General features: G+C 46.8%; 1 protein-coding gene across 11 annotated transcripts in view; it reads left to right on the plus strand.

Annotated features, from left to right (window-relative positions):
• Positions 1-12,341, plus strand: part of Fas2 (neural cell adhesion molecule fasciclin 2) — a 335,700-nt gene that overhangs the window by 77,006 nt on the left and 246,353 nt on the right. For all 11 annotated transcript variants that reach the window (XM_037423629.2, XM_037423630.2, XM_075893992.1 and 8 more), the window contains exons 6-7: positions 2,675-2,737; positions 2,844-2,940. In XM_037423629.2, coding sequence (XP_037279526.1) covers positions 2,675-2,737; positions 2,844-2,940 — 160 coding nt within the window. The remainder of the gene's footprint in view (positions 1-2,674; positions 2,738-2,843; positions 2,941-12,341) is intronic.

The raw sequence follows: 12,341 nt of genomic DNA on the forward strand, positions 1-12,341 counted from the left end.
GAAGAATTTGGCAGCCCCGAGGGAGTACATACCAGAGTCTATTGATGGGGACGGGTACGAGTCTCGAACGGTGACGGCGTTTAACTGCTGCACAAATTTTATTTGGCCGCTCATTGGAGAGACATGGGTTCTGCTACACAACCATGTTGTGTGATGGAGACACTCAGGCATTCAACAGTCTGCAAAAGGCACAGGTATATGGCTTCGTGCCAATAGAAAAAGAGGACTGTGTCAACCATGTGCATAAGCGCATGGGCACAGCACTTCAAAACCTCCTGCAAAAACAAAGAGCCGAAGGAAAGCCAAGCCTTGGCGGCAAGGGCAAACTGACAGGCGAGCTGGTCACAAATCTCACGTCATATTATGAGTGGGCAACCAAGGAAGCAACCAAGGAAGCATTGAGGCCATGAATAATGCTGTCTGGGCAACCTTTTATCACGTAGCATCTACTGATGCAAGCCCTCAGCACTCTCACTGCCCAACTGGTGAAGAGTCATGGTGCAAGTTCAACAAGGCTGTTGCCAAGCAGGAGACTCCTCCAAATCATCGCTACAGCCTGCTGGAGTATGTGGTTGATGCCTTGGGGCCTATTTGCACGAAATGCTGTCAGATCAAATTTTGATATGGAATGCTATTTGATATGGAATGCTCTCATATCAAATTTGTAGCAATATTTTATGAGGAAGATGTCACAAGGCTGGGCAGAATGCAAGTTTATATAACAGTTAATATTTGAAAATCTAAAAGTGATAGCAAAAAACTAATTGCATATTTGTTTTCAGCTGTGAAAAATACACATTGTATTAAAATTTCAGCTGGAAATACTGAAAATTAAAAAAAAATTTCTCAGACCAGTGTCTCCCCTTAAATGAAGCTCAAACATTGCCCCAACAGTTCCCTAGCTCAGCCTGTCAGGAGAGGCTGCTGCTGCAATAGGTTTACCAGGTTATTATGAGAGCTCCGCCAAGATCGCGGGCTGAATATCACCCGCTGCTCTAGCGAAAACGTCGAGTGAAGGGAACGAACGATCCCTTAAGTACGCCACACGGATGTGACTGCCTAACAGCATGAGTCACTCTTTCTGCTTTAGATGCCGAAGGGCCCACGTGGTCGTAAAGCTCCTGAAAGGACTGTATGTATTCCTGGAGGCTTTCATTTTCACCCTGTGTCCGCCTGCAAAGTTCATCTTTCATATGATTGACGTATTCGGGGGGAAGAAATTCGGCACGGAATAGCTGCTCAAAGTAAGACGAACAGTCGAAAAACTGGCGACGACGCCAACGAGCGGCAGAGCCAGACAGGGGGACGGGCAGAACGCGTAGCAGAAGTCTCATTTGTGAGGGCTTGCGCGTCGCGATAATCTTGTAACTTTTGCAAAAAGTCTGCGACTGATTTCTTGTCCGTGTGTCCCTCGTATGTAGGCATGGCCAGCGGTAAGCGAAAACTGTAGCTTGGTGTAGCCTGCCGTTGTAGCCGCGCGGTCAGCTGCTCAGGGATATGGGATGTATCTGGCACGGACGCCTCCTGTTGCGCCTTGTCGGGCATAATACTAGACTTGGGTACGTAGGGTTATCACCCTCACAAGCTGTAATTTTAATACGTGCAAACCATATTGAGATTGCACGTATAAATACGTGCAAACCATATTGAGATTGAAAGACTGATGGGTGTTTTATGCGTGCGGTTCTCGTGGTGCGAAAGCAAACTCCAACAAAAAGAATGAGTACTGCATGAGAAAACCACGTTGGAAGGAATGAAGGGAAGGTCAACCATATGCGAAAAACACGTTGGACGCCAGACAAAGGCCCCCGCCTTTCTCAGGGGGCTCAGTTAGCCAGAATTCGCAGTGTACGAGCCAGCAACACAGGGAACGAGAACAGTCTTTAATGCACGACTTAAAATAATCACAAACAGCCTTCCGAATAGGCTCAGCAGTGCACTAACGCACAAAGGAAGACCGAAAACACGGAACGAACAATTCCCGCAGACTGGCGGTCAATAGGACATACGCAGCGAAACAACGGCAGGAAGAGCACGAAACACAATAGCAGTAAATCAAACTCGCATGCAATTCGCCGTAGAATACGAGCCATCGACTCGGGTAAGCCGATGCCCCCTAACTGGCGTGGTCTCCCCTCTGTAGCACGCACGGAGGAAAGCGTCATCGTGCCTAGCGCGACCGACACCGCATCCGATCGCTCGCCTGCCACCGAAAAGCCCCCGGGCTTGACTCGCACCTCGGGCTTGTCTCGCACCCATTCTAATCTGCCCGCCACGTTTCCGCCCCGTGCCCCCTGCGGCTTTTTTGGAAGCCGACGCTCGTCCTGCGCATGTGCAATGCGCCTGTGCTCTCTTCGCCCTGCTTCCACTCTGCGTGCCACGGCCCATCGGCCCGACAACTTGGTCTTGTGCAAAACGAATTCAGGCCATGTGATGTGAACCGAAAGAACGAAGACTAGGTACATTTGTTTACCATTCTTCATTCCGTGCTTGCTGAAGCGGCGTGCATTGTTGCTCTCAGACACTAGTGCCAAAGTTACTTGTAGTGTATTTATAGGAAACTCTATGCACACTTCCTGGCTCGTGCGCAAGTGCCCTGGGTGGACTGCAAATGGAATGCAAGAAATGATCTGATGTAGCAGACTAGATGAGTGCAGCTTTTGTATCGTTTCAGGCAAACCGAAACCTGAGCACAGTGAATGGCTTTCAAGTGGATGCCAAGGCTGGCCTTTTGCTGGTAAGAAAGCACTATTGGCACTCTGTCAGCCATCAGTAGAGTGTATATGTCGCAGCACAGCGTCCTAATAGGTGCAGAGTTTGAAGGCTCTATTTCTCTCATACAGGTGACGAGTGTCAGAAGGGAAGACGAAGGAAAATACCGCTGCCAAGCTGTCAACCCTGCTGGCACAGACATTCGGGAAACAGCTGTGGCCATTATCGGTGAGCAGCCCGTTAACTTCTATTTCAACTGTTATTTAGTTAATGTAGCAGGTGCGGTGCTCCAGCCTTTTTTAGTTGCCTCTGCATGTGCCTGATCATTTTTTCGTATTTGACGATGAAACAGCAGAAGAGTTTTGACGAATAATCATCGTTTGTAAGCTTTTCTGTCATGTTTTACCAAACAGCGGATAAAATGATTTTAACGTTACTTTGCAGCAAAATGGAGCTGGTCTCTTCAATCAGATTTGCCTATATGAAGCTGGGCTGGTAGTATTGCAACTTCGTAAGAATTTCATCATAGGCTTACGAAAAAAAAAAAAAGAAAACACCTTCAGCCTTTAATGTTCCTGCGGAATTATTGGGACATCATTACTCTTGCAAGAACTCTATCTCCTGTTGACAAACTTTATCCAAGTGCACTGAAAATTTAATTTATTAATTTATTTGCAACTTATCTGCGGCTTGGAAACCAAGTAAAGAGAGGAAGCTTTACACTCGTTACTGTTTTTTTAATTAAAATAGTTTTTACTGTTGAATACTAATAACTTTCTACATTACTACATTACATATTTCTTACATTACAGTTCTGGCACCTTTTACAATGGCACTATGTGGAAAAAATTCACACCGCTGCAAAGCTGTTTCAAGAAAACTGCTGCTTGGTTCATGATTAAAATAGATTTAGCAGTGCAAAAAGAGACTGAACTTTCAGGAAGGACATACACACAGCGCTGAACTGGTTTATTACAGTCGACTCTCGTTAATACGAAGTTCACGATGACCGTGAAAAACTTCGAATTAAGCAGAATTCCAATTAACCACAATGAATGAAAAATACATTTATTTTAAAGCAATTTATGAGAAAAAATCTGTGATTGCCGTTTGCTTCTGTTTGCTGAATCTTGCAGCAGAAAGCAAGTCCTGCAGGCTGTATATGTGCCCGGGTGCTTTCTTGGCGTTGCTCTCAGCAGTGAAAAACCGCTGCGCGAGGGCAAGGCCTCGGGCTACATCAGCAGCCCGCGGTAGTGGCTCACTTGCGTCGTCGTCGTCGTCAACCTCAGTTTCGTGACTAGGCTCGCTGGGCCAAACCATCTCCACGATCTCAGCGTCCGACAGTGCACCGCACGTTTCTACCAAACTGTCAGTGGCAATGTACTCCTCGAAAGGGACGTCGCCGAAAGCTGGCAGGAGACTACAGTGAAATCTCGATACAACGAATTTGAAGGGACCGCGGAAAATAGTTCGTTATTTTGAAATATCGTTATAGTGAAAACATCGAAAATTCGCATTAAAAATCGTAAATGCAACAAAAGGAGTCGCCTACCTTTGCTGTGTACACATCCGCAAACGCTTGATTTTATGACGAGCGTGAAAAGAAACAAAACGCGAAGTATTCCGGAATGAGCGCACGTTTATTTGAAAAAGTCGGTGATCTTGGCCTGGCGGGTGCCGCTCAACTGCCGCAGGACGAACGCTTCGAAGTTGTCCACATTCTTATGCTCTGCTTCGGTGGCATTGCTGCACCTGCCAAGGTAAGTGCGCATCTTTCGCACGCATTCCATGATGTCGGCCTTAGAAAGCGATTCTTCTGGTTGGCTAACGGGCGCGGTCTCAGCGTCGTCTTCGCCATTGGCGTCCTCGTCGCTGTTATCACCATGAACAGCACTGACGATGTCATCGGTCGTCAGTTCGGCTGACGTGCATGCTTCGTCGTCGCACTGCACATAGTCCTCGAACGTCACTGAGGCATCCATCGCGAGTCTTTCGACGACTTCTTGCCACATGCCACTCGCGTCGCTTTCTTCGCTGCCTTGTTCATATTCAGATGGCATTACTACCAAGCCTGCCTTCCTCCAGCAGTTCTGGATGGTGGTTGATGTAACGCTCCACCAGCTGTACATTTGTCAGCCTGACATTAACAAGATGCGCCGAGCAGTTGTCGGCGATAATCAGGATTTTCCTACCTGCGCTCCTCATCTCATTGTCCACCTTTAGTAGCCACTCAGAGAATAACTCTCGTGTCATTCACGCGCGTGAATTAGCCCGATAATCGCACGGCAATGAAACAACGTTCCTCATGCAGCGAGGCTTCTTGTATTTGCCGATCACCAAGGGCTTCAGCTTCTTGGTGCCTGTGGAATTGCAGCATAACAATACCGTAATCCGGACTTTGGACTGCTTGCCGCCTTTGCAGCTGTTCCCTTTAAAATGCATGGTTTTATCAGGAAGCATTTGATAGAACGCCATTTCGTCCGCATTGAATATATCATCTTCGGAGTATGAAGCGACGATTTCGCGGAACTTCTCATCCCTCCATGCAGCAGCGCTTGCTGCGTCTGCCGCCTTCTCTTCATTAGACACCACTTGCCAGGTGATTCCATTCGTTTCACGGAAACGATGAAGCCACCCCGCGCTTGCTTCGAAGCCTGTGATGTCCAAAGCATCAGCGAATTGCCGGGCTTTTTCCTGCAGCATGGGTCCCGACACCGGCACATTTTGAGAACGCGCGTCCTTGAACCAAGTCAGTATACTGCAGCATCCACTTCTTGGAAATTCCCAAGTCGGAGCCGTTTTCTTGACGGTGCGAGTTGGGACCCTCGGTGCAGCTCGAGGATCTTTTGTCGGTCCTTCAGGATGGTTGCGACAGTTGATGGTGCAACCCCCATCTCGTTCGCAATGTGGATTTGTTTTTTACCGGCGTCCACTTGAGAAAGAATATCCATTTTTTCTTTCAAAGAAAACTGCCTCCGTTTCTTTTTCGCGCTGCTTCCGGAGCTCATCGCGAACGCAGAAACGAATCACTCTAACCTTTAAAACGAGAAAGCCGTACGACAATCGTGCGACGTTGCCGGTCGACGTAACAAAACAAAGGCGGCGAGGTTAGGCTCGACCTGGCTCAACGAGCATGCAAAAAAAACAAAAAAAAACATCGAAAACAAGGTACTGGCAATGGCGATAGGGCTAGCCAGGCTAGTGCGCATTTAGCATAAGGCAACGCATGGAGAAATGAGCAGGAGCTCTGATGATGATGATAGTGCCACATATGGCGCTGGGCATTTAGACCGCCGCACGTAATTTTTACGCTAGAAATTCGTTATTTTGAAGTGCTCTTAAGGTACCAGGGTGATAAAATTTGATACGTTATTCTGAAACATTCGTTATTCTGAAATTCGTAGTAGTGAAATATTTTTACATTGAAACAATGGACATTTGGAAGGGGATTTCCGAAATATTCGTTAATCTGAAAAAATCGTTAATCTGAGGTTCGTTATAACGGGATTTCACTGTATCAACGTCAAGCTCACTTGTGTCTTCTTCCCCCACTGTACAAGACGCGTGATCATCTGCACCACTTGGAATGAAGCCGCACGCCCTAAAGCAGTTTGAAATGGTTTCATCCTTTGCGTGACCCCACGCTCGCGCCAGCATATGAATAGCACTGAGAAGGCTCACCTCATACTGACTTGCATTGTCCATACACAACAGCATCCGCTCAAGAAGATGCTTCCTGTACAGTACTTTCACGTTTTTGATGATCCCCTGGTCCAGTGGTTGTAACACCGATGTAGTGTTCGCTGGCAGGTAGGCGACATGTATTGCACTCAAGGGCGGCGCATTCATGTGTGCACGGCATTGTCCACAAGGAGCAATACATTGCGTTTAGATAACGCGAACTTGCGATCCAATTTTGTTAGCCAATCCTTGAATAGGTCTGCGGTCATCCACGCTTTCCTGTTAGACACGTAGTCGACAGGTAGCGTTTTCACGCCCTTGAAACATCTAGGCTTAGCAGCTTTGCCTATCACGAGCAGGCGACATCGCTCAGTGCCTGTCATGTTCGCCGCTATCAGCACCGACACTCTTTCTTTGCTACGCTTCCCTCCAGCACAGTCATCGTCCTTAAGGGTCAGTGTCTTCTCGGGCAACATTCTGTAAAAAAGTGCTGTCTCGTCGGCATTGAAGATATCTTCCGGCCGATATACTCCCAAGTATTTGCTAAGCTGATCTTCTCTCCACGTATCACATGTTTCAGCGTTGACGGCAGCCTTTTCCCCGTTAACGCTTTTAAACACCATATCGTGGCGCTGCTTGAACCGTGTGAGCCACCCTTCGGACGAAGCAAAGTTCTCGATGCCTAGCATAATCGCAAGCGATGACGCTTTCGCTGCAACGATATTGCCGCTAAGAGGAAGTCTGTTGCTTCGAGCCTCCCGAATCCAGATGAGCAGCGCTTGCTCTAACTCCGGGTGGGTGCCGGTGCGCATTCTCTTGCGAGACATGTTGAACTGGTCATTTTCGAATGCGTCCAGTACCGAGCGCTTGTTCTTCAGGATGTTAGACTGGGTATTAGGCTTGATGCCGTATTTCTGCGCAATGTCTTGCTTGGCGGTGCCTCCTTGTTCAACATCTTTCAAAATTTTGACTTTCGTCGCCAAGTCAAGCGTCTGATAAGGCCCGGGAGTTGGCATAGTAAATGCACGTTGAGCTTCGTCGCACGTGGAAACGTTGAATCCGCACACGACTGTAACGAGATCAACAATGAGGCCAAGTCAAGCGTCTGATGAGGCCCGCGAGTTGCCATAGTAAATGCACGTGGAGCTTCGTCGCACGTGGAGTCTGCACACGACCGTAACGAGGTCAACAATGAGGCCCGGAACCGGAACCGCCGGAGCAGCCGCTTCATGATCTGGGGCGCTGCATGCAACTGCGATGCCATCAGCTGACGCTTTGAGCTGCGGCGCTGTGGTCAACTGCGATGCCCTTGGGTGCCGGTCGGACACGCATTGTTGTTTCGCACTTCGAAAATAGGAAATTTAACAAACGTTACGATTTCCTCCGGGAATTCGATTGAAAATAAATTTGAATCAATCGAAATTTCAGACCTCTAGCTTCCAATTACCGAGAATTTCTTCCTGTTGAACTATCAACTGATAATTTCAATTAAGCGACTTCGAATTATCGGGGGTCGCCTGTACTTTGAACACAAGGCATTTTTTGTAAAAATGCGCCGAAACAACGGAGAGATAACATGAAGAAAAGCGGTGCAAACCACGTGACAACTGCTCGTCAAAAAGGCGTGCAACCGAAGGTACTTGCGCAGTCTAAAATTCTTACGCTACAAAGTAGGCTATTGATAAGAAAGCAGTGAAAAATATATCATTGATACTAAAACCAACCGGGGTAAACGCATTAAAGCCAGAGAAGCCTAGGCAGCCACACACAAAAGATAAAAAGGATGTAAAACGTTTGAAACTACAATGAAAAATAAGCGCATTAAACCTATTCAATTGGCATGCACTTTAGATAGCTTGTTTTTTTATATAAGAGGAGATGCTACTCGAAGACACTTTTTTTTAATATTCACCCTAGAGCAATGAAACTTGAGCTGTTTATGGAACTTTTTATGCTCATTTCAAATATCTAATTAGTTATCTTGCAAGTTACACACTTTTAGCTCTGCAACATGACAAAGTGAAAACCTTAACCCTTTTGCCCCTCCTCTTTTCATCCCCAAACTTCTGTAGTTTTTTACCATTCATAGTTCATAATGCTTCAAATAAAGTGTAAAGTGCAAATAACTAATTAGGAAGCACATACAAAATATGTAATACGCGTGAAAAATAATAGACTTAAAAAGTTCATATTTCACTTACCCTATACATACAATTTTTTATTATGCAATAAAGTATTGAAATTTAAACTAGATAATTGCATTTGTCGTACTTTGGAAAAAATTTGCACAAAGCTTTATGTAGATCCGAGCACCAGAAGTGCCCGAAAAAGGAGGGGCACATCGAAAAAAATGGCAAAATTTGTGATTAAAAAAAAAAAGTTTTAAAGTTAAAATTGAGCTTTTATTTATGAAAGATATTAATGCAGATGAAAATTGTACACCAAAAAGAACAATCCTTCCTGTAGTGGCCACTACAACTAAAATACGCCAGCACCATGAGTTTGTCTCTGTCGGCTTTTTCGAGCCCACTCCTCACAGTCATTTCGTTCACAGACAGGGCAATGAAACGGTTGCCATACTTTTGCTCCATCTGGCAGACAGAGCCTTGTGCCAACTGCAAGCTAGAAAGAAGTTCGACAGGACTGCCAAATACAAACTAAGTCCAGTGTCATGCCATTTTGCAGCCATATTTGTGCCACACATCGTCGTACATAATGGCAATGTCGTTCCTGCTAAGTTCTCTCACTGCGAGCTCTTTCGACCTCTCAAGATTGGCGCTGACGTCATTCATTGCCGCATCACGAACTTTCCGGCTGACGGGTGTGAATGACTTTTGATGCATTGGCTTTTGCAAGCCAACAACTGCCGCAAATCGGACCAGCTTCTCGTAGCCTATTCCTACAGAGCGCGCCACACAACGGCTTTCACTTGCGAGCAATGCCTTTTTTCATTCATAACGGAGATAATTGCACGATAAAAGCATTGTTCAGCTGCGCTGCTCGACAAGACATGGACACCGCAAATAGGTTTCACAGCACATACAGGCGCGCAGCGGCCAATGGCGGTCCCCGATCCGTACCACGTGATAAGCCAGTCGCGGTGCTCGAAAAACGCGCAGAAGCACGCTTCTTTTTATTATTTCTTGCGCTGCATCAGCGAGAGAAACTTGTTATTTGAAGAGTAAGGCTCGACTCTTCGACTCATGCGATCAACAATGGCGAGTGGCGGCGCATTATTGGCAGCAAGGTGCTTGAAGACTGCACACTTTCGACCTTTTAAGAGGCACCTTGTGCTCTTTAGATTATAGTGACCCCGCTACTCACCGTAGCATATGATATCCGCGAGTTCACGCTTAGCGAGCCACAGGGCCGCGACTCCGTCATCTACTCGCGTGTAGCGCACCGCTCCGCGCTCGCTCGAGTAATAAATAAGGCGTTTAGCATGGCGCAGCCAAAACAGACAGTGCTCCAATACAAAAATACACAACACTTTATTGCCTTTGGTGGCACCCTGAACAACAGTACAACGTTCGCTCTCGGGACGCGGAAAGCAAAGGCACTTGCACGCGGACGTTCGCGATAAGGGGAAACCGCGAGCACGTCGCAGCTGGCAATGGCGAGCTTTAACACGCCGGTCGGCAAAAGGTCCCTCGCGGCTATGCTGCGCACTCTCACGATGGCCACTGGGCCTGGTCGAGAGTGTTAGGGCAAACCTAGTACGCGTGGGCCGGCGGCAAGTGCGGCTCGGTGTGGTACGACCGCTTCAGCACTAGGCACCGCTGTGGGCTTAGCGTACGGTACCGAAGCTAGCACTCAAGTAAACACGCCTGCCAAGGTGCCAAAGGCCACCCCAGGTAGGCTACAGTTCGGCCATTCCCAAAAGGGACGCGGACGAAGGAAACACGTGCTTACCCGGCGCCGACCACGGAGAAGAGAGAGCTCCCTCGGCGCGCACGCAACACGTGCCGCGGCCGCACGTGGCGCCATTTATCACCACGCGCCGTTACCAGAGCAGAAAAAGCAAAAGCGTGTGGCTGTGTGGCGGAATGCCCGCGAAACGGTCGCGGGGGCGCCTCAGATCCCCACAAGATTCAATTTTAAAGCATTTCCAATTAAGTTTTTACCTGTATTATTTTTTTCATAACAGTTGAGGTACTAATCTTGTCAAAACAGGCGAAAATAAAAAAATCAGTAATTTTGAAAAAACTCGTGCTTTTCGACCCGCATCTCCTCTTAAGAGGGAAGTACCTTACACTGTTCTTATATTTCAATTTAGTTCGTGCCTCGATGTCCAATTTTTAAAAGATATTGTGCAGGTTGATTGGGTCATGAGAAATATGCTCATTTTCCTTTATGACATGCGATCTATTCTATTTGAACATGAATTCGATATTCGCATGTGCCTATTGCTCACTATAGTTTTTTGTGATCTGTTCTATATCGTATTGTATATTTTCTTTAATCCCTGTTGTAATTGAGTAAAAAAATTACCTGATAATATTCTCAGTGAAAAACATATGGCGAACAGAACTGTTACAGATTATCACTTGAATGTGGGCTGTGAATTTTGTCAGTGTCATTGGTATATTATGTTTAATTTTCAGGCGTGCAAAAGGTAATGAATGAAGTGTAATGGCGAGTGCTTTTTTTTTTTTTAATGAAGCCATATGTGGATTTCTGTTCTGTACATGGGATCGATTGAGAGCTTCGTGTTTTGTTGTGTGTTCCTCTGTGATTGTGTTGTACTTCGTGCTGTCATTTTGTAATTAGGTATTACATTCATTTGCATGACCCTGGTTGTAATGTGATGATCAAGTTTAGTTGTTCAAAATTTGTTTCAAACAAAACCACAAGCACGAGATGAGTGACGACACCTTTTACGGAGGATTCTGTAAACTCATCATTGTAGCACGATTGCCCTAAGTAGGAGTGAAAAGAACACGTCTACATTCTTTGAAGTTAGGGACAAGACTGGTTTATTTTCCACGAAAAACAGTTTTTGAAAATTGTGATACCACAACAGGGGCGTGGCGGCATATCTCCTGTGGCATGCCCGAGATAACATCATGTATGTCAGCCACGTATGCCCCGTGTGTCTCGGTATATGATTGGGTACATGCATGCAACTAAAAATAATTGGGACCACTGGTATCAACGTCCGCTACAAGGCCTCTCCCCTACCCCAGACTGCAGAGCAAGGAAAAAAACAAGCAAATGTGGAAATTAGTTTATGAGATGAGCAGGTTTCACGCGTTCGAGATAAAGGACGTTCTCTCTGTCACGAACATGAATGGTCAGTCTTGTCCAACCGCGGCAGCACACGGAAAGGCCCATCATACCCAGGGGTCAATGGCGCCTTCACTGTGTCTTGCCGCATGAACACATGGGTTTTCACATTCATGCCTGGGAATGAACACTCTTTGGTTGCAGCTGACATGCGTCGCGTTGGATTGCAGGTGTTCCAATCAGTAATGTAGCCTTTTCATATGTTATGCAGTTGTCGGTGTACACCTTTCTCTTCTCACCAAAGAATTCTCGCAGTATTTAGTTTGGAGAGCCTTACAGCGTTTCTGCTGCTCTAAATCTGAGGTCTTCCTTCATTGCGGTACGCAGGCCTAGAAGGGCGAGAGGAAGCTTTTCCACCCAGTGCTCTCTATTCAATTCGGCCATTAAAAATGCCTTCAGCTGACGGTGTAAACGCTGCACCATTCCATTGCTCCCTGGGTCGTGAACTGTGGTGTGTACTGGAGCCATGTTCCTAGAAGCCTTGCCAGCACAGAGAATAGGTTGCTCGGAAATTGTCGTCTACGGTCGGTCAATATGCGCAGTGGGCAGCCATAGTGAGAGTCCCATGGGGCCACAAACGCTTGTGCGACGGGTCCAGTTGCAATGTCCAGAACCGGCGTCACATCAGGACACCGTGAATAGCGGTGGACACATGTAAGCAG

This window comes from Rhipicephalus microplus, chromosome 4 (genome assembly GCF_043290135.1).
Source record: "Rhipicephalus microplus isolate Deutch F79 chromosome 4, USDA_Rmic, whole genome shotgun sequence".
NCBI classification, from domain to species: Eukaryota; Metazoa; Arthropoda; class Arachnida; order Ixodida; family Ixodidae; genus Rhipicephalus; species Rhipicephalus microplus.